Source organism: Ceratotherium simum, chromosome 26 (assembly GCF_057802395.1).
Source record: "Ceratotherium simum simum isolate JZ-2026a chromosome 26, ASM5780239v1, whole genome shotgun sequence".
Classification (NCBI taxonomy): domain Eukaryota; kingdom Metazoa; phylum Chordata; class Mammalia; order Perissodactyla; family Rhinocerotidae; genus Ceratotherium; species Ceratotherium simum.
The window spans coordinates 2,064,115-2,084,995 of record NC_141925.1 but is presented as its reverse complement, the minus strand read 5'-3'; the positions used below and the strand labels follow the sequence as shown (position 1 = coordinate 2,084,995).

The 20,881-nt window shown below is 57.1% G+C and overlaps 2 protein-coding genes, 1 long non-coding RNA gene and 1 other non-coding gene across 7 annotated transcripts in view; 3 read left to right on the top strand and 1 right to left on the bottom strand.

The window, feature by feature from the left end:
* The first annotated feature begins 36 nt into the window (after positions 1-36).
* Positions 37-991, top strand: LOC106803079 (uncharacterized). The gene is made up of 2 exons (XR_001392226.2): positions 37-640; positions 867-991. It is a non-coding gene; the product is annotated as an uncharacterized LOC106803079 (long non-coding RNA).
* LOC147913517 (small nucleolar RNA SNORD60) lies at positions 681-763 on the top strand. Its single transcript, XR_015548648.1, has one exon. It is a non-coding gene; the product is annotated as a small nucleolar RNA SNORD60 (small nucleolar RNA).
* Positions 992-1,746: 755 nt separating the features above from the next.
* On the bottom strand, positions 1,747-7,674 carry RAB26 (RAB26, member RAS oncogene family). 2 transcript variants are annotated; one of them, XM_004438170.3, is made up of 9 exons: positions 7,430-7,674; positions 6,214-6,324; positions 3,748-3,789; positions 3,588-3,654; positions 3,310-3,362; positions 2,847-2,912; positions 2,685-2,741; positions 2,507-2,583; positions 1,747-2,407 (listed from the first exon to the last, which is right to left on the bottom strand). In XM_004438170.3, exons 1-9 carry the CDS (start codon positions 7,622-7,624, stop codon positions 2,305-2,307), a joined length of 771 nt encoding a protein of 256 aa, XP_004438227.2. In that variant the 5' UTR covers positions 7,625-7,674; the 3' UTR covers positions 1,747-2,304. The 2 variants fall into 2 exon arrangements, with proteins under 2 accessions (XP_004438227.2, XP_087305564.1); XM_087449438.1 differs by lacking the exon at positions 6,214-6,324.
* A 12,677-nt stretch (positions 7,675-20,351) lies between these two features.
* Positions 20,352-20,881, top strand: part of PKD1 (polycystin 1, transient receptor potential channel interacting) — a 49,425-nt gene continuing 48,895 nt past the window's right edge. For 2 of the 3 annotated variants that reach the window (XM_087449405.1, XM_087449404.1), the window contains exon 1: positions 20,353-20,757. In XM_087449405.1, coding sequence (XP_087305531.1) covers positions 20,543-20,757 — 215 coding nt within the window. In that variant the 5' untranslated portion in view covers positions 20,353-20,542. Of the gene's footprint in view, positions 20,758-20,881 lie in introns of all 3 variants that reach the window. The other variant, XM_087449407.1, reaches the window with a different exon arrangement.

Below are 20,881 nucleotides of genomic sequence, written 5' to 3'. Positions count from 1 at the left end.
AAGCGCTGGGCCCGCCGGGACTTGTAGTTCCCCGGCTCTCGGGGTTCCCAGGGGCGCCGCACGCGCGGCTCTTCAGAAACTACGACTTCCGGTGGCTCCGAGGTCGCGGGGCAGGATTGGCGGCTACAGAATCACTCTATGTTGCAGATCGGAGTCTGATTGGCTATGTGTGTCCGTCGCTCACGGTTACGTTCAATGGCCTCTGCAAAAGGGAGGAGCTTGGGTATGGCGTAAGAGACCGCCCCCAAAAGAAATACCACGGCGCGATTGGTGGAAATAACAGGCGTAGAAAGCGGAGCGTATCAGCGGTGAGGGGGGCAGGTACTTCCGCCAGGGTTGCCCAATCACAGGGACGGCGCAGTTTCTATAAAAGCTTGAGCCGGCGGCGCTGGCGTTCTTTCGGATCTAGTAGGAGTCGGGGTGTTCTTGTTGTTGGGGTCTGCATGCCGTGGTCCGGGGAGGAGCTGGGCGCCGAGTAGAACTGAGGGCGTCGCCCAACGCGGCAGGCCGGCCTAGCCTCGGGGTCCAGCTTCGGCCTGAGCTCCATCTTGGTCCTCAGCGCTGTACACTTTTCTTTCCCCCCCCCAACCCCGAGTTTCGCCTGGGAACTCCGAACGTCCAGACCTACATCTCCCTACAGGTAAGGCTAGGCCGGGCCTGGTTTCCCCGATGCAGCTCCTAGCCTGTGATGAATTGCTTTAATTTCTGACGCCTCGTATGAAAACTGCACGCGCAGTCTGATTATTTTGCAAGACTGAGGCTTCAGGGTGCACCCTTTTGGCGGGAGGAGGCGGGAGTGAAAGCAGATCTTGCTTGTTCTGAAGGGGGTGGCTTCTGTCTACACTTCGGCGCTGTTTGACTTTCAGGGCCATCGGTGACCCGGCTGGAGACCTTGAACGTAAATCAGCATCAGTCCAGGGGCCTGGTGGTAAGGTGGGAATCCATGTTTGTGTCTGAAGTGCTTAGCAATAAAGCCAAGGTGGTGAGTGGATGGGAGCACAAGTGTCTTTATTTTCGCGGGCCGTTTGCACCCTAGAGGACTCCGGGGGAGGACTGGCTCATTCCTGGGCAGTCTTAGGAAGGGGTAGAGGCATGGAAGTTCTTACCAGTGACTTCCCACCTATCTGGACCGCCTTCTCCATTTTTGCCTCTAAGGCTAAAAATGATATTTTTTTTGTGCCTTTGTCCTGGGCTGGGTCATGAACTCTTAATTCCTCACTAACAGGCCACTGAGTGCCATTTTCTTTGTCATTGGGTCTTGTGGAGGGAAGTTGGCATTAACCGCTTAGGTTCTACTCCCTAGACAGTGCTGGGGTTGCAAGCAGCCCGGCTGTACCTTCTCTGCCACCCTGGTTATGACAGAGTGCCACTCTCTTCGTGTTGAAGTCAGGACCTGGGCCTTGCCGAGGGGGTTAAAGGGTGATTTCTTTCAACGATGAGACAGGCACTCCAGAAAACACTTTATTTACTAGGAATGAAAACAAGGGCTCTCAACCAAAAGAGCTACTGGAAGATTTTAGTACAAAGTGGAGCGCACTACCAGCCTTCTGGCTCGACCTCGCCGAGCACTGGCCTCAGCTGTGGGCAGGCCATGGCCCACAAAGATGGTACCTTGGGCAGCAGGCAACAGCTGGCAGGCCTAGGTCCCTGACATCCCTGTGGTTTTCCACATGCTATTCCCTGTATTACAAAACCACAGTCTTGGCATCCTCCAAGGTAGCAGAAGAGGAGAATCCTGTTGATGTTTGAACCACTGCCTCCTTGAAGGTGGGCTGGGAGCAGGCCGCTCTGGTTCTTGGGGCACAGACGCATGCTGTGATGAGTTGTGAAGCTCTCTGCCCCAGGCATGGGTGGGAGTCATGGCTTTCGGCACTGTACATGTGCCCGCACCAGCACCCAACCTCAAAGCTGGCTGAGCCCAGGAGGGGGCAGCAGAGCGCTGTGGCTAGCAGCCAACCAGGCACCCAGCACCGCCTGCTCATTGAGGGGTCCTCCCTCCTGTACAGACCACAGTTGCTTTTCTGTGAAGAGCTTGGGGGCAAGGCCCTCAGGCAGCAGCTGGTGAAGGGGGTGCTGCGGACCCACTAGCTCCCTGAAGCCCATTTGTTGGGACCAAGGCTCTAGATTGCTGCTCGGACAAGGGAAGGGCAAGGCTCACCATGGAAGTCCTGGAAACTGACACCTTGGAATTGACCACTGGGTGACGAAGTTGGAGGGGCCTGCAGACCCTCTATCCAGACTTGCAGGGGCTGGGCTGAGCCTGGGCCTCCCAGCAGGAAGCCCAGTGGCCATGCCCAGCCCGGTTCAGGGTCTGCAGCAGAAGGCCCCACGGCCCTCCCTCTTGACATACTCGTGCAGCCGGAAGTGGGGCTCACTGGAGGCCTTCATGGTGCGCTGCTTCAACTCCCTATAGAGCAGGGGTGACCATGGAACAGGGTGGCCTGTGCTCCCAACAACGATTCAGACCCTGGGTCTGGGGGTCTTCCTGGTGACTGCTAGGACTTACTTTGCTATGGCAAGGAAGGCCAAGTCCACGTTGAGGCCCGTCTTGGCGCTGGTCTCCATGAAGGGCAGCCCGTACTCCTGCAAACAGCTGCTGCCAGCCAGGTGGCAGCCTGGTGGGGACACCCCAGACCCTGCAGCCCCAGGGGCACCCCCTTGCCACCCACCCTACCCCGACTCACCTTGGCCAGCTTCTCTCCATCCTCTCTCTTCACCACATGCTCCTGGGCAGAGTCCACCTGGCACAAGGGTCTTGGTGAGAGCTGGCCTGGGGCTCACCACTCCTGCCACCCTCACTCCCCTGCGTGTGGAGCCAGGGTGGAGAGGACAGGCTGGGTGCCCACCTTGTTCCCCAGCAGCATGAGCACCACATTGTGCTGGGCATGCTCCTGAATCTCCGTCAGCCAGGCCTGTAGGGGGAGAGCAAGACCAGCCTGGAGGCTGGCAGTCTGCAGCCCTGCTCCTCCAAGCCAAACCCCACAGAGTGCCTATGGGGCACTGGCTAATAGGAGGGGCAGACATAGTGCTGCCCATGTGCCATGCTGAGGTGCCCCGGACAGGTACCTTATCCAAGGTGTTGGGCTGATGGAGCTAGAAGGTCACCCAGGTCCCCTTCAGCTCATTCTCAACCTGAGCCACCACACTTGGGCCACCAGGAGCCCAGAGGGGCTGTCTTTCCCCTCCCTGCTGTCAGTAGGGTCCTCAGAACCCTCTGGGACCCTGATGCCATCTGTGCCTAAGGGAGGTTGGGGGTGGGGTCAGGCCCCATCCTGGCCTGTCCCCCCCACCAAGAAGGAAGCCACTGACCTGAATGTTGTCAAAGGAGGCCTTGTTGGTGACATCATAGAGCAGCAGCAGTGCTGGGGGCAGAGGGCCAGTGAGGACACCTCCAGGTCCCTGTCACCCACACCCTCGTGCATCACACCCTCCCCATCACCCACACCCACACCCTCGTGCATCAAACCCTCCACACTTGTGCCCTGCTCACATCTGGGGCACCCTCTTCCAGCAGAAGCCAACAGAGCAGGGCACCCACAGCACAGCCCTGACTCCCTGGAGCTGGGATCCCGTGCCCAGGAGCTCACCATGAGCGTCACGGTAGTAAGCCTGGGTGACGCTGCGGAACCGCTCCTGGCCAGCCGTGTCCCAAATCTGCAGTGATAGGCACAGTCCAGCAGTCAGGGCTACCCAGTTCCTCCCAGGTGTCCCCTGCCCTCAACTAACCCACTTCCTGTCACCTCTCACCTGCAACTTCACCTTCATGCCATCCACGTCCAGAACTTTGTTCTGAAACACAACCAGCCAGCTCCAGTGAGGGCCCAGCACCAGATGCCCCACCCCAGGCAGGAGCTAGACCAGTGCCACCCTCTAGTGGGGAGGCTCCCAAGGGTAGGGTGGAGTAAGCAGGCAGTGCCAGGCCAGGACTAAGTCCGAGACTGAGGGACCGCTGGCATGCCCCTGAATTCATTCTTATCCTGTCTGCCCCTCTGCTGGCTGGACTCTGCCCTAGTGCCCATCTCCTGGTCCTCCTCATCTGACACCTCACCTCCCTCTACCTGCAGGTAATGCGTCCTCTTGAACCTAAGTCCTGGGGTCCACCCAGCTCCCCCCTGTGCTTGCTACACCTCCCCTGGTGAGCCCTCCTGGTGACTTGCACACAGAGGGCACCCAGGCCCCTCTCTGGCTTAGTTGGCCGTCCTGCTGGTCTTGCAGGTTGCTGCCCTCCATGGCCAGCTGTGTCCAATTCTGGGCTGGGTGGTTCTACCTGTGCCCACCCTGGAGGCCTGGCACATGGCCCCGCCAGCTTCATTGCCCTCGAGGGCCCCTTGCTGCCACCCACCCCAGTTGCTCACTGAGTCCTGTTGCTCTGGCCCCTTTACCCCACCCTGGCCCAGGCCCCCGGCTGGCCGGCTGCCCTGTGCCTACTTGGCAATTCAGCCTCACCCTATATGCCTCTCCCCTGTGCTCTCCACAATGTGCAGACCCCTGCCCCTAGGCCGCAATGCCCTGCCCCCAACCCCCTCTCATGGGCCGCCAGCACCTCTCACAGCTCTGCACATGCTGCTTCTTTTGCTTAGAGCCACTCGCACGACTTACTTGAAGTCACCCACAGTGTGACCCCTCAGGCCCATTACTAACACTCTCTGCCTCAGTTTCCCCATCCACAAATAGGGATAACCAGGGTGCCCATCCCATGGCTGCTGCAATGACTTTATGGGTTACTATGTGCAAAGCACTGAGAAGCATGTCTGGCCCAGCATGAGGGTTAAAAGCATTTGTTCTAATTTAGAAGCCTCTCCCTGCTGGGACGGCAGCTTCCTGACCACAGGGTCCAGAACTCTGCCTGGTACACAGTGAGTGCTCATTATGTGTTTGCTGGCCAGCCATGCTCCCTAGCTGGGCCTCCCAGTTCAGGACTAGAGGCAGGGAGTGGCCCAACCCCAGTTCCCATCTGCCGGGGCGGGGGTGGACAGCTGGAACGTCATCGCTTCCCTCTTCCCCAAGCTCCTGCTGTCAGGGTGCTTCTGGGTCTCCAGGGAACCAAGCACAGCCATCTGCTGGGCTGGGGGGAAGGCTGGGAGGACACCCTGCCTTCCCTGGCACCCTGAACAGGGCCTCACTTCCCTCCCTGCCTGCCCCAGAGCTGAGAGGGAGATGAGGAGGAGGGAGGTGGGGCCAGAACAGGCAAAGGATCTCCTGCCCCAGGCCTAAACCGCCCCCTCTGGCACCTCAACCCTACTTCATCCCAGAGGACTTGAGGGGACCTGACCCCCCAAACAGGGTAGAGAATGGATCCCCAGGCTAGAGGGAGCCCCTCTTTCCTGTCCCCAGAATGGGCCCCTCTCCCAGCCTCCTGCCAACTGGGTCTAATTAAAGGGTAAAAAAATGCAAATTCAGGATTTGCCAGGAACATGCCAGCACCTTGGCATGCAGAATTTAGACTGGTGGACAGAGGTGGGGAACTTTGATGCTGGAGCCCCGCAGGCCTAAGGCTGCACCCTCCATCATTCCCTGCTGACCCTACTGGCTGCTTGGGTGCTGGAGGGGCTCAGGGAGCCAAGAGTCTAGGGGCACCCCCCCAGAAGAACCCCAGGACAAAGCGCCCCGGCTAGGGCGGGGGTGAGGGGGCTCTGGCAGGGGAGAGCAGCCAGGTAGAAGCATTTCTGATGAGCCTCCTCACTCAAGGGCAGGGACCTCTCCGCAGCTCTGGGACAGGGTGTATGCTCCAGCGCCACAGCCATCTGTCTCATAAGTCCCGGGTGGGCACCTCAGGGCGCCCTCTGTACAGTAGGGCAGCAATGCTGGCCTCCCAAGGGGACATGGGCCTTGAGTTCCCTCTGATGGCCACCACCATGGGGGCACCAGCGCCCACCTCCCCCAAGGCAGAGGATACAGCCCTCCAGGATCATGCCAGCCCCAGGCACAGGGGTACCATCTCTGCTTTGGTTTGATGTGGCCACCACCTGTCTCCAGGACCCTTCGGGTGTCGGGAGGCAGGCGGCTTGGTGGTTAAGGGGTCCCACCTCAACCACCCTGACCCTGGGAACCAGGTGGTCCAGCCAGGAGCTCCACCTTGTGAGCCTGTCGGTGCCACGGGGATAATGGAGAACCAGCTGCCAGGGGTGCTGTGAGAACTCAGTGAACTGGTGTTGGGGCCCCAGAGCATGGCTGGGCCCAGTCAGTGCTCGGGACGTCAGCCTCCACTCTCACCCGGAAGTCGATGCCCACGGTGGAGATGAAGGTCCCCGCCAGGAAAGCCCCATCCTTGAAGCGCACGAGCAGGCAGGTCTTCCCCACGCCCGAGTCCCCCACCAGCATGACCTGGGGTGAGCAGGAGGGTCAGAGGGGACTGGGGTGCTGCTGTCCCACCCAGAGGTGTGTGTGGTCTTCCCTGAGCTGGTCTGGTCAGAGAGGGGCTGTGGGTGAGGGGAAGGAGTGGAGGGAGGCATCCCAGGCCCACAGGCTCAGTAGGGCCTGGGGCAGACACAGCAGGTATGGTGCCGGCTGGCTTCTACCTCTGGAAGGTTCTGTCCCCTCTCTCCTGAACAGTGGCCTTTCTCAATCAGTAGGGAGTGGGGGCAGCTTCCTCCATCCAGGGTCCTACCTAACCCCACCCCTAGGCCCTGGACACCATGCTTGATCTGGAAGGGGAGCGTTTGTGGCTTGGTGGGGAGCAGAGACTGGGAGTTGGCGGCTGAAGACCTGCTGAGAGGCCTTTGGAGGCCTCTGTGCCAGGGGGCTTCTTCCAATCCCAGCAAGACTCTGGAGGAATTTGCCACATGAGGGTCAGATCTTGGCATTGGGAGGGGCCCAGGCCAGGTCTGTGGACAGGGAGGGACAGTCAGGCCTCCCCCTCCTCCTCCCCATCCCCCAGCCTGCTGCCAAAGGCTCCAAAGCCCAAAGATGGTCCTGCCAACCCCACCAATTTACAAGATTCTGCCTTGGCCTGGAGGAGGCCTCAGTGCTCCCCACCCTACTGGCAAACCTCTTCTTAGTCTCCCGCCTTAAAAAAGAGGAGACCCGCAGACCTGGGGTGTGAGGGAAGGCAGCATATGGCAATGATGAGATGGGCGCAGGCGCGGGCCGGGGCACTAGGGAGTTGGGAGAGGGCACCTGCCAGGGTCTGACTTCTGTGGAACCCCTTGTCGGGCCCTGCCAGCTGGGGGAGTAGGGGGCAGGCCTTGCCAGCTGTTGAGTATCCTAAACCCGGGTCTGACAGCTGTGTGTGTGTGTGTGCGCGCGCGCGCGATGCACCATGCCAGCCGGGCCAGCTGCGAAGTGCCGCTCGGGTCGGCCCCGCGCCGAGGATCCGCAGGGCCCGGCACCCCCTCCCCGAACCCCCTCCCAGCTTAGCTTCGGCCCCGGACGCCACCTGCTGCGCTGGCATGGGCGCGGGGGAGGGAGGCAGAGGGGGTGCCCGGCTCACCTTGAAGGCGACGTCGTAGAAGTCGCCGCCGCCGCCAAGCGAGGGCCGGCCGGGCTGCGGGGGCCCGTTGCGCGGCGCCTCGGGGCCGGGGCGCGCAGTCCCAGGGCGCGCCGGCCGGGGCCCGTTGACAGCGGGCAGCGCGGAGGCAGCGGGTGCGCTGGCCCCCTTGTTCTTGGGGGTCTTCTTCCTGGACATGGCGGGCGGACGCTCAGTGCGCTCCCTCTGCAGCCGCCGCGCCCCGGGCCGCCCTGCTCCCCGCGCCCGCGGAACCCGACCCGGACCCGAACCTGTCCCGCGGCGGCGGCGGCGGCGGCATCCCAGGCGCCAGGCTCCCAGCCGCCCCGCCCCGGCTCCGCCGCCCCACGGCCCGGCAGCCACTCAGGGCCGGCCTCCCGCCGCCGCCGCCAATGGCTGCGCTGGGGCGGGACCATGCAAATGAGCTGCCCACCCCGGGGGCGGGGTCAGGAGGCCCGGGCACTGCCCCGAGCGCGCGCGGTCGGTGCACCTCTGCCTGGTGGGGGCCGCTCCCGCTCCCGCCCCCGCCCCGGTACAGTGACCCCCCTCCGGGGCCGCCTCCGGGCTTGCGCGGGGGTGTGGGGCGCTGGGCCTGAGTGAGGGAGCACCCGGGATCCTGTTGCTCCTCTGCGCGCTGTGCGCCCCTCCGCCCCCAGCTGCCCCTTGCCCAGTCACCACTCCCCCGCCCCCGGACTTTTTCCGGGCCTAAGACGAGGGGAGTGCTCTGAGGTGGGGGTGCTGGGGGGGGCGGTGGGCCTGCATAGGTGGACACCCTGGGAGTCTGTCCCTTCTCAGCCAGAGATAGCACCTGGCCTGCTGCGGGCCCCTCCTCCCCTTAAGGGCACGCGGGCCCAGGAAGCTCCAACCGTCTGCTTGGCAAACAAACCTGGGTGCACCAAGTGCTCGGGGCTCAGCTGACAGCTGGTTATCAGAGGCAGGACATAGCGGGCACAGCTGAGTGGCAGGGCTGAACCGCCAAGGCGCTCTCCCCTGCAGCTTCTGCGTGCTGGGCTGAAGCCTCCGGATCTGTGGGCAACGGGAAGTAGGTGTCATAGCCAGCTGCAGGCCCTCTGAGGGTCTGCTCCCCTGGGGCTGTGCCCTCAGGGGTCTGGGAGGTGAAGGAGGTGGGAGGCCCCTTTCCCAGGCTGTGGCTGGCCTTTTGGGCTTCCAGTGCCAGGTTCTGGCCCCAAGAGGGCCAAGTGCTGGTTGTCTAAACCCCATTGATTCCTGGCAGACCCCTATCCAGGGCCTGACACCTCCTCCCCACCTGGGCTGCCTGGGGCTCTGTCCCAGGACCCCCACCCAAGATGCTCTGGGTTTTGAGGATGAGGCTGAGGTGGTCATGGAATCCTGGGAGTGATGAGCCAAGATGTCCCTCGCCCAGGGCTTGGGGGCAGTGGGTGCAGACAGAAGGGCAGCACCTCTGGGATCAGTCTTTGCTCCGTACTCCTCTGGGAACTGGAGGGATGGCCTGACTGTCCCCTGAGACGTGACAGCTGTCACCGGGACCTTGGGCCCTTCAGAGGCCTGAGCCCTCTCGGCTGGCAGTGCCCAGAGCCCAAATAATTATAATGAGCAGAAGCTGCCTCTCAGCCTCAGAGGTCCGGGAAAACACAGATGGAGGATGCTGCCCAGCAGAGCGATTCCTCCAGAGGGCCTGGCATGGTCCTGCACGAGAGAGGCCGTGGAAAGCTTCCCTTCACTTAGTGCTGTTATGTGCCAGGCGCATGTCATGTGAGGTCCGTGCTGCTGTGATCCTAATGTTCAGACGGGGAAACTGAGGCCCAGAGAGGGGAAGGAAGCTGTCGAAGGTCACCAGGCTAGGAAGTGGCAGAGCTAAGATGTGTACCTGGGAACTCTGGCTCCGGAGAGCACAAACTGTCCCATTTTTGGCCCAAGGGTTCCCTGGAGACCCCTCCCTCAGGGCCCTGTCAGAGCTGGGGGACAAACCTGCGGAACCCTCTGAGGGCCCCCTGGCCTCCCTTCCTCTCTTGCTCCTCTGGCCGCCACTTCTTCCAAGCCAACATCCAGAAGTATGGGTAGTGGGACCTGGGGTGGGGGTGTTGGCCAACTGCTGTGGCCCTGGAGACTCCAGGTGTGCCACTCCTATGAGGCCCACTTCAGAGTGGCTGGCCCAGGGTCTCAGCTAGCCAGCTGCCCACTGGCCCCAGGGTCCTAGGCAGTGGGCTCCCTACCTCCTCCTGCCAGCTGCTGCCCAGAGCATGCCCAGGGCGTGGGAGCCCCAGAGGAGTTTGGGTTCCCTAGAGGTGGGGCTACAGGTAGGGCAGCCTGAGCTGGGTGGGGGTAGTGCTGATGGGGTGACCAGGAAGAGAGAATGGGGCAGGCATGCCAGAGAGAGGGGGAAGCCAGGAGGGCAGGGAAGCTGCGAGCCGCAGAAGAGAAAGGCTTCACTTTGCAACCTTTAAAATTAGGAGAGTGTATGTGAAAATCCAGGCCTCTGGTTTCTCTTGAGAAGAGGGAGTTCTGGGCCCCTGCATCACCGCATCCTCTTGCTTCTCTGGCTTCCAGCAGACCTCCTCATCTTTGATCATCATGTCCCTTGGTTCCTCTGTTTGCCATCTGTCTCACTCTCTGGAATGTAAGCTCTCTGGGCACAGGAAGCAGCTTGTCATGGTCACTGCAATTTCCCTGGCAGCTGGCTCCAGGCATCAATAAACAGTTATTAAATTGGTTAAATAAATATGCGTTAGAAACACGGGCCCCACTTCAGGAGGGCACGCCAATGCTAACAAGGATTTAAGGCAGAATGTGCTTCAACATGCACTGAGAGCAAGACTAGTCTGATCAAGTAGTGAGAGCAAGACTTTGTGGAGGAGGGGCATTTGCACTGGGCTTTGGAGGTTGAGCAGGAATCCAACAGGAGAGGAGACAGAGAAACTTGCCAGGTGGAGGGAGTGAATATGTGCGGGCTCAGAGTGCCAGTAGTTGGGCACTTTGAGCAGAAGAGGCCAAAGTGTGGTCCAGTTGCTTGAGGGGAAATGGGAGGTAATCCAGTTGGTAACGTGGGAGAGGGCAAGCTCGTAAGGCGAATTTGAATATTTTGCTAGGAACTTGGAAATTGTTCAATGAGAAGTAGGGACCATGCCTGGTTTCTGAGCAGAGCCACAGAGAGAGGATACTGCTACAGGAATACAGGGAGTGGCGAGGAGGGGATAGACAGTTATTGCAGTAACCCAGGGGAAGGTATTAGGGACAGAGGGGACCTCCAGGAGGGACAGAATCCACAGACCTGGAGGTGAGGCAAGGAAGAGTCAGAGCCCATGGGGCAGAGATGGGGAGTGGCGGGTGAGGTGGATTAAAGATGGCAAATTCTTGGCTACTCCTCCCAGTGAGGGCAGAGGGTCTATGTCTCCCACCCTGGGGTTTGGGCAGGAGCTGTGATCGGTCTGACAGATAGATACAGCAGAAGTGACCCTGTGTCTGTTTCTGGACCCAGACCTTACAGACTGCCAGCTCCCCCCTTCCTGTCTCCTGGAACACTCATTCTTGGAACCCAGCTGCCACACTGTGAGAAAGCCCGGGCAGCCTATGGAGAAGCCTGGGTGGAGAGGAGCCCACTTGCTGCCATGTGAGTAAAGAAGGTGTCCTGGAAGATTCCATGCAGAGCAGAGGTAAGCCGTCCCCAGGGTCCCCACTGAACCCTGGCCAGATTGCAGATTCACGAGCATTTGGGGATGTTTGTTATGCGGCAATAGATAACTGGAACAGGCTGCCAGCAAGGGGAAGGACAGGGGCAGTTTGGTGGGAATGGTCAGGAGAGTTGCCTTGGCTGGACCTGGGGATGCCCAGATTCTTGGGACCTTCAGGCCTAGAGAGGAGAAGACCCCCTGTAGGCCAGGGCAAGTCCCTGAGGCAGGGTTTAGAGTTTGGCTGAGCCCTGGGGCTGAGCTCGAGGTGAAGACTGAGGACCGTGTCCCCTGGGGAGGGGTGCCTATAGCCCTCAACCTTTCTGCCATCAGGCTGGCTCTGCTGGGCAGGGGAGGGGCCACATGTGTCCATGCCCAGCAAAGGGACAGAGCAACCCCAGGTCTGCTCCAGCCTCCTTGAGGCCTCCCTCCTGGACCCTCACCCCCAGCACCCTCTGACGGCCCAGATTCCTGGCCCCTCATGCCCAGGGCATCCAGCTTCTTGCCCTCTGCCCTCTGCCTTGCACTTCTGGGTGTCTGATCCCCTTGTCCTGGAGTGACATGTGCCCTCAGTCCCCAGACATGACATCTCCTTGAGACCTGTGGCCTGGGGCAGCCCTCCAACTTTGCTCCCACATTCCACTCACCCACAGGGCGTGGCTCTCAAGCCAGGCAGGCTCAGGCAGGAATGAGAGTCCTCCTCTACCTTCCAGGCTCTGCTTGGAGCCCTCTCCTCCAGGCAGCCTTCCCTGGCTCCTCCCACCCCTACTTCCTGCTCCATGGACACTCATGTGGAAGCTCACATTTGCTCTCCAGTGGTTCCCGAGGGGGCTGTGCTTCCTCTGCACCAGCCTGTGAGCTGCCTGAGGACAGCGCCCATCCTGTCTGCTCCTGTCCCCAACAAGCACTGAATGCAGAGCTCCATGCCTGAGCAGGACAGAGCCAGGCTGGACTTCAGGGGTCCTTTAGCAGCGGGGGAGTGGCAAAGCTGCCAGCCCTTGTGTCCCCAGAGCACCTCCCAAGAAGTCAGTCCTATGCAATTTCAGGGAAAAGGACCCCATCTGGGAATGGTGCCAGAAGGCAGAAGCCCTGGCTGGGTCCCTGGCTTGCTGCGTGACCCTGGGCATGTGGCATCCCTTCTCTGGACCTGCTCTCCTCTCTGTGAAATGAGGGGGCGGGAGGAGCTGGTCTCCAAGGTGCCTTCTAGCTCAAACACCTTATGTTCCATGAAATCCGTGTGAACGTTGCCATGGAGAAGTCAGAAAGGAACTGCAGCAGCACCAAATGCGACTTCCACCCGAAAGAGAGAACTGTCACCCCAGAAAGCAGCTGATGTCAGAGGTGCAGCACCCCCACTCCCGAGGCCCAGGTGCACAGGGGCCACACTGAGTGTCCTGCTCCCGAGAGGACACACCCTGCCTGCAGCCCGCTCACTTTGCTGCACTGAGGTCTTGCCAGGCAGGTGGTAAGGGGCAGGTGTCCATCCCTGCCCGAGCCAGCAGGGAAAGGACTGTTCCGAGTGAGGGCTGGAGCAGGGGGCTGTCTCCTTGCAGGTGTGAATGCAAGGACTGCCCTCTGTCATTGCTTCCCACAGCAGCTCAGGTACTCACACCTAAGGGCTCTTGGCTGACCCAGGATGCAAAATGTGCCAGCTGCAGAGCAGGGGGGCAGGGAGAGGCCTCGCTCTGCTCCAGACCGTGCGCTGAGGCCCCATGTGGGCGAGACCTCTGGGCTCAGGCAGCACAGAACCCTCCCAGCTGCCTCACGGCTCCAGGCTCTCCAAGGAGCCTCTGAGTGCCACTCGTGGCCTCGTGGCAGGGGAGGCATTGGTGGACCCCCATGTAACCATGGCAACCGAGAAAGCACTGAGCACTGGCTGCCCTTGCAGTGGGCCAAGTGCTTCATTAACATTGTCTGTTCTTTTTTCTTAATTATAAAAATAATATATGCTTTTTGCAGGCATGTCAACGACACAAAAGGTACGGGCAAGAATAAAAGTTCTCGTTCCCCCCAGAGCTACCTTTCAGGGGTAACCGCTATTCGGTTTGGTAACGGTGCCTGTATGAGATTCCTCTTGCTGCCGTAACAAAGTTCCACAAATGCAGTGGCACAAAACAACCCAAATTTACTATCCTGTGCTCAGGAGGCTAGAGTGCAAAATGAGTCTTATGAGGCTAACGTCAAGGTGTCAGCAAGGCTGGTTCCTTCTGGGGGCTCCAGGGGAGGATCCTTGCCTCGTCAGCTTCTCGGGGCTTCCAGCTTTCCTTGGCTTATGGCAACATCACTCCACTTTCCACTTCTGTAGTCACCTAGCCTTCTATTCTTCTGCTGTCAAATCTCCCTCTTATAAGGAGACTTATGATTACACTTAGGGCCCACCTGGATAGTCCAGGATAATCCTCTATCTCAAGATCCTTAATTTAATCACATCTGCAAGGTCCCTTTTGCCATATAAGGTAACAGTCACAGGTTTGGGGGTTAGGACCTGGATATCTTTGGGCTCCATTATTCAGCTTACCCAGTGCCATTCAAGTTTTCTATTCGGGGATTTTGTTTGAAACAAGAGTTCTGTGGCTGAGATAGACCTAAAAATCACTGGACTGTGGATTTCTTTTTCTATGCTATCTTTGTCCAGTTTGTTTCGGCATCCAAATTATGCTACTAAATACATTGCATATTGATGATAAATATGCATAATATACATTGAGATGTGACCCTTGTTCTCTGAGCATAAATAAAATCACAATTATCAGAGCTTTTCACATTTGATAGGATTTGCCCATAAAAAGATCTGGATTAAGTGTCTTTTCCTGGCATGGCTCTGATATGTTTTTGATTTCTTCCTTTATTATTGGTCTATTTGGGTTTTTTATTTCTCCTTGAGTCAGTTTTTATAGTTTGTATTGTTCTAACAGATAATGATTTTATCTAGAGTTCGACAGTTTAGACAAACGATTGCACATAATTTTCTCTTGTAATTTTTTTTTTTTTATGAGGAAGATCAGCCCTGAGCTAACATCCGTGCTAATCCTCCTCTTTTTGCTGAGGAAGACTGGCTCTGAGCTAACATCTATTGCCAATCCTCCTCCTTTTTTTTTCCCCAAAGCCCCAGTAGATAGTTGTATGTCAGAGCTGCACATCCTTCTAGTTGCTGTATGTGGGACGCGGCCTCAGCATGGCCGGAGAAGTGGTGGTCGGTGCGCGCCCGGGATCCGAACCCGGGCCGCCAGTAGCGGAGCGCGCGCACTTAACCGCTAAGCCACGGGGCTGGTCCCCTCTTGTAATTTTTAACTCTTTGTATCTGTGAATAAACCTTCGTTCTTAATCCTGATGCTCTGTATTTTATTTTTCTTCTTTCAGCCACACTTGACAGCAGGTTTTTTTTTTTAATCTTAATAGCTTTATATATTAAAAATAGCTCTTGATTTGCTAATCAATTCTACCCTTTCTTTTAAAATAACTAATTTATGCTCTTAGCTTTCTAATTTCATTCCTTCTACTTTGTTTTGGAATTTTTTTTTTTGGTGGGGAAAATCAGCCCTGAGCTAACATCTGTCCCCATCTTCCTCCACTTTATATGGGACGCCGCCACAGCATGGCCTGACAAGCGGTGCGTCTGTGCGTGCCCAGGATCCGAACCTGCGAACCCCGGGCCGCCGCAGTGGAGTGCGCACACTTAACCACTAAGCCACTGGCTGGCCCCCTATATAGTCTGATTTTAATTTTGATTTCTTTGGCTCAAGAGTTATTTAAAAGAAGGTATTCCAATTTCCGCATGGTTAGATTTTTAAAAATCAGCTTTATTGAGGCATAATTTACGTACAATAACATTCCCCAATTTTAACTGTACAATTTGATGAGTTTTGACAAATGTAGAGTCATTTAACCATCGCCACACTCACGGTATAAAACATCTCTCTCAACTCAGGAATTCCCTCATGCCCTTCTGCGGGAGCCCCCCTCCAGTCCCTGGCCACCACTGACCTGCTTGTTGGTTTTATGTTTAAGAAGCAGCTTTATTGAGGTTTAATTGACATCCAATAACTGCACATATTTAAGTGTACAGTTTGTGAAGTTTTGACACATTATACACCCGTGAGACCCTCACTGCAGTCAAGATAATGGAGATATCCCTCACTTCCATGTTTACCTTGCCATTACCTGGACTGTCAGGATGTCCAGCTGTGTCCTAAGATTCTCTGCGGATGGCTCTTCAGGCCTCTACTCATGTGGGTGTCCAAGGGTTAGGGTGGGCTGGACTCGGGGTGTGGTGGGGTGTGCAGGTGAAAGGACCAAGAGCACCCCTAGGGGGCGGTGTTGCCTAAGGCCACTTTCTTGCCTAATAATTTCCCTTCATCTTGCCAAATACTGTTTTTTATTTTTCTTGTGAGGAAGATTGGCCCTGAGCTAACATCCAATGCCAATCCTCCTCTTTCTTTTTTTGCTGAGGAAGATTGGCCCTGGGCTAACATCTGTGCCCATCTTCCTCTGTTTTATATGGGACACCGCCACAGCACAGCTTGACAAGCAGTGCGTTGGTGCACACCCGGGATCTGAACCTGCACACCCCAGGCTGCCAAAGCAGAGTGTGCGAACTTAACCACTACGCCACCTGGCCGGCCCGCCAAATACTGTTATATAAAATAGAATTTATTTTTTTTTTTAAGATTTTATTTATTTATTTATTTTCCCCTCAAAGCCCCAGTAGATAGTTGTATGTCATAGCTGCACGTCCTTCTAGTTGCTATACGTGGGACGCGGCCTCAGCATGGCCGGAGAAATGGTGCGTCGGTGCGCGCCCGGGATCCGAACTGGGGCCGCCAGCAGCAGAGCGCACGCACTTAACCACTAAGCCACAGGGCCGGCCCATAAAATAGAATTTATTAACTGTGCTGTTCAAATTCTCTATATCTTTACTAACTTTTTTTGTGTGTGTGAGGAAGATTGGCCCTGAGCTACCATCTGCCAATCCTCCCCCCCCCTTTTTTTTTTGCTGAGGAAGACTGGCCCTGGGCCATTTTCCTCCGCTTTATATGGGATGCCGCCACAGCATGGCTTGACAAGCGGTGCGTTGGTGCGCGCCTGGGATCCAAATCGGCGAATCCCGGGCCACTGCAGTGGAGTGCACGCACTTAACTGCTTGCGCCACCGGGCCAGCCCCAATCTTTACTAACTTTTAAAAAAATAGTCTACTTGATTTGTAAAATTCAAAGGAAGGTGTACTAAATTCTCCCACAATGATTTTGTGTATTTCTAACAGTTTAGCTTTGTGTGTCGATGTTTTATTTTTGAGAACACACTGTTCCTTTTATATTCTACACAGATTGTACCTTTAATTAGTGTAAAAAAGGGGCTCTTTTCCCATTTATTATCTTTTGCTTTAGGCTCTATTTTTCTGGTATTAATACTGCCCCCTCACCTTCTATATGTCTTCATTTTCCTGTCTCTTTATTCTCAGCTTGCTGGGTTATTTGTCTTAGCTGTGTCCCTATAAACAGCATTTACCTGGATTTAGTGTGGCTTCTCATTATGAGAATCCTTGTTCTTTAACAGAAGACTTTAACTCATTTACATTTATTATGGTCACCCATGTGCTTGGTCTTGTCTTATTTTGTGTATTCTGATGAATACACTGATCCATTGTTTCCTTTTTTAATCCTCTCCAGGTTTTCTTGTTTCTTCCCTCCCCCACTCCTGTAGTTTTCTCCTTTATTTTGCGCTAAGAGTTATCATTAGCTGTTAGTAAAAACCTTAAAATCTATGTGTTATCAAGAATTAAACATTTCTATGGTGTCCCCCTCCCTGAATCTAACAAGTTCTTTGGCACGTTTGTTTTCTCTGTTTCACCACAGGTGTTGTTGAAATAGCCTAGAATTTCATTTTCAGATAATTAATTTCTTCTTTAAACATATGTGTTGCTATTTCCTTTCCAAACAATTGCATTTACTCCACAACCACCTTCAAATGATTGTTTAGAGTTGATTAATCTGTTTTGCTCATTTTGAACCACTGTTTCTTATGGGTGTATCTTCCCTCATCTTGAGTCCTTGACTCTTATCAGTTTGTCATTTGATTAGAATTAAAAGCTTGGGTTTAGAATATAATCCCAGTCCTGCCACTTACCTGCTGTGTGACTTGGCAAATTTCTTAACCTCTCTGTGCCTTAGTTACCTCATTTAATAAAGGGAATAATAACAGTACCCAGAGTACTAGAGTTATAAGACTCAATGGAATAAGGCAATGAATGACTGGATGGAGAAATGAAGGATGTGAGTTTCCTCCCTCCTATCTCTCAAGAAGCTCTCACCACTAATCCTCCCACTCCTTGTGTGCATTCTCTCTCTCCCTCTGTCCACTTCTCCCTCTCTGCTGGCATTCCTCCCCTTAGCTTGGAAACTTGTTCAAGTCTCTCCCATATTAAGAAAAAACTTTTGCCACTGCTCTGTGCCCCTCTCTTGGCTCCTGCCTCTCTCTTTCCTTTCACACCTAAGCTTTTAGAAACACTGGGCCACATGTCACGTCCACACCCCCTCACTTGCTACCAACCTGCTGGCATCTGGCTTACGACCAACCCCTCCACTCAACATGCCCTCAGTAAAGATTGTCGGTGAACACCATGCCTTCAGTTTTGTGCAGGGGACATGGCAGCGTCAAGGGACAGGACGACCCTGAGGAGCCCTGTCTGGTAGAGGCACCAACATACACAAGGACAAATGTTCTGCTTGCAGTAGGTAGCTCATAAATACCTGTCCCCCGAATGGCTGTGTGATGCGAATGAGCACATAAGATGGGCTGGGAGACTTCCTGGAGGAGGAGGCACTTCATCTGAGTCTGCGAGCATAAGTATTCCTGGGATAGGATGGAAATCATTCTAGGCAAAGGGAACTACATGGGGAAAGGCTAGGAGGTGGGAGGCTGTAGAGAGTTCTGGAAGCCCCAAGTGGGAATATGTGTGAGCCTGTGCAGTGTGGGGGGAGCAAGGGGGAATTTGCAGCTGCCCTATCCCCAGCCCCCGCTCTGTTCCTGCAGCCCAGGCCCCTGCTGACATCTCTGTAGACTTTTCTACACCCTGCCTCAGTTTCCTCCTACTTCTCTGGCCCTCTCACTCAGACTCCCCCCCAAGGCCTCTCTCCTCCCAACTCTAGGTTGGGGTTCCCTGCCTCTGGAGTCTTCCGTCTGCCCCAGGTGCTCTCACTCCCCTCCCAGCTTCATACCCTGCCTCCAGCTGCACTCTGGACACCTTCTCCAGTGGCCCGTGATGGCATCTCCACCTACCCTGGCACCCAACCCCAGGCAGGGCACCATCTGAGCCTCCTCCTTGGCCCACTTCCCCCCCACCCAGTCCTGAGGCTCCTTCCGGCTTGGACGTCCTATACCTCCCCACTCCGCTGCCTCATCCCATCAACTCCATTTTGGCTTAGGCCCTCATGCCAGTGTTCTCAGACTGGGTTCCCAAGCACTCCCTCTGTGATTCTGTATTGAAAGGTTCCTGGGACCCAAAAGGTTTGAAGGCTCTACAATCCCTCTCTGTGAGGATGGAACTTCCTCCTCATGTCTCGTCCCTCCCCCAAATTGCTCCAAGATACTCTGAGTTGGAGACAAACGGGGTTGTGGGAGTTGAGCCCTGAGAATGGACCACAGTCGTCGGAGCTGGGGATCTTCCGCCTGGTTCTGGGTCGTTTGGCCTCCAGGACATGGCAGGCTACGTGTCCCTGCTCTTCCCCTGCCTCTGCCTGTGCCAGGGGCCCACTTGTTCTTCCCTGGGTCTTTCCTGGGAGCTGGCTCTGGGCTGAATGTGATCCTCCTCCAGCCCTAAAACTTAGGCTTGCTGTTCCCATTACACAGATGAGCAAAGGGAGGCATCTGGGTGCCAGTTAATTCCCAGCTGAATAGCAGGGCTCCCCCAGCGAGCGGCAGCAGGACATGGGCCCAGCATGGGTTTGGTGGAGGTTTCCAGCTAGGTTAAGCAGATAGACAGAGCACAGAAAGGAAGCTGGGAAGCCTCAGGGTGCAGCCTGGCACCAGTCTTGGGACAGTGGGACAGGGGCCTTGCCCACATGGGAGTCTAGGGACCCCCTCCCTGTGACCACTTATCTTCTGTCCAGGCTCTTGGGGGACAGACCAGATTGGCTAGCTTGGGTCAGGCATCCATCTATGGCCCAATGGGCTACAAATTAACATAAAATTAACAATTTTATTATTTCTTCATTATTTTAAAAGTTGAGATATAATTCACACACCACAAAATTCACCCTTTTAAGAGCAGAATTCAGTGACTTTGGTGTATTTTCAAGGCTGTGCAGCCATCACCACTATCTAATTCCAGAACATCCTCATCATCCCCAAAAGAAACCGTCAGCGTCACTGCCCCCCCTCCCCCCAGTCCCTGGAGCCGCTAACCTACTTCCTGTCTTTATAGATTTGCCTGTTTTGGACATTTGCTATAAATGGCATCATAATGATATGTGGTCTTTTTGTCTGGCTTCTAGAATGTCTTCAGGGTTCACCCATGTAGTTTGGCTTGGATTCATCCTGCTGCATGCGTTAGTTTCCCAATTAAATCCTGCACACACAGAAGAGGGACAAAAGCTCGCTCGGCAGAGCCACACAGCGCGGAGTACTTCGCCTTGAAAAGAGTGGGCAAGCGGCGGCCGCAGTGGGAGCACGCCTTCTGCCCTCTGGCCGGCGGCGGGAGGGATGCTGCGCTTCACCTGCCCAGGGGAGGCCCACCTTAGGCGCCACCTCCGTGACGGCGGGGACCAGGCGCCAAACCTCGCCGGCGCTCTGGCAGCACTCCACTAGACGACGTGATGCGCATTTATTGAGCGCCTACTGTGTGCCAGGAGCTCGGGATACGGCGGAGATCGAGAGGGATGGAGGCGCTGGGAGCGGGTCAGCGCGCGTAAAGGGCGCTCGGAGCGCGCAGACCGCGGTAGTTATTATTGCTGGCGTTTTCAGTGTTATGACTGCGGAGGACTGGGAGGTACAGACGCGGCGGGGAACTGAGGCGCCGCGGTAGCTGGGAGGAGCGCAGAGGGAGGGCGGCTCCGGCAGGAGAAGGAGCCCGCCGCCCCGCCCACGGCACGGCGCGAGGGGCCGAGCCTCCAACCGCCCCGCCCCTCGAGCGCCCGCCACACCGCAGAGCGAAGGGCGGAGCCTCAGGACGCCCCTCCCCCTCACTGCCCCGCCCGACGCCGCGCCTGAAGGAGGAGGAGCCGGCGGCGGCCTCGCACTGCAGCGCGAGCGCGCAAGCGGGCGGCGGTGGACGTGGAGCACGGCCGGGCCGAGCGCCGATAGAGCGTCGCGCGGGCAGACAGGCCCGGGCCGCCGCCGGATCCCGCCCCGCGCCCCGGCATGCCGTCCGCGGGCTCTGCCTGAGCTGCGGCCGCCGGCGCCGAGCAGGCTCGGGGCCTCGGGGCCGGGCCGGGGCCATGCGCGCGCTGCCCTGACGATGCCGCCCGCCGCGCCCGCCCGCCTGGCGCTCGCCCTGGGCCTGGGCCTGTGGCTCGGGGCGCTGGCGGGGGGCCCCGGGCGCGGCTGCGGGCCCTGCGCGCCGCCTTGCCTCTGCGGCCCGGCGCCCGGCGCCGCCTGCCGCGTCAACTGCTCCGGCCGCGGACTGCGGACGCTCGGGCCCGCGCTGCGCATCCCCGCGGACGCTACCGCGCTGTGAGTAACCCGCCGTCCCGCGACGCGGCCCGGCCAGTTGCCATGGCGCCAGGCAGGCGCGAGGACTGGGGCGGCCCGGGCCTGGTGGGGCGCGGGCGCCTGCACCCTCCGGGAGAGGCCCGGC

Coding starts and splice junctions, on each gene's coding strand:
- RAB26 (XM_004438170.3), bottom strand. CDS start 7,624: ATGTCCAGGAAGAAGACCCCCAAGAACAAGGGGGCCAGCGCACCCGCT. Junction 3,363..3,587: donor TTACTACCGTGACGCTCATG/GTGAGCTCCTGG, acceptor CTCTGCCCCCAG/CACTGCTGCTGCTCTATGAT. Junction 2,742..2,846: donor TCATGCTGCTGGGGAACAAG/GTGGGCACCCAG, acceptor CCCTTGTGCCAG/GTGGACTCTGCCCAGGAGCA.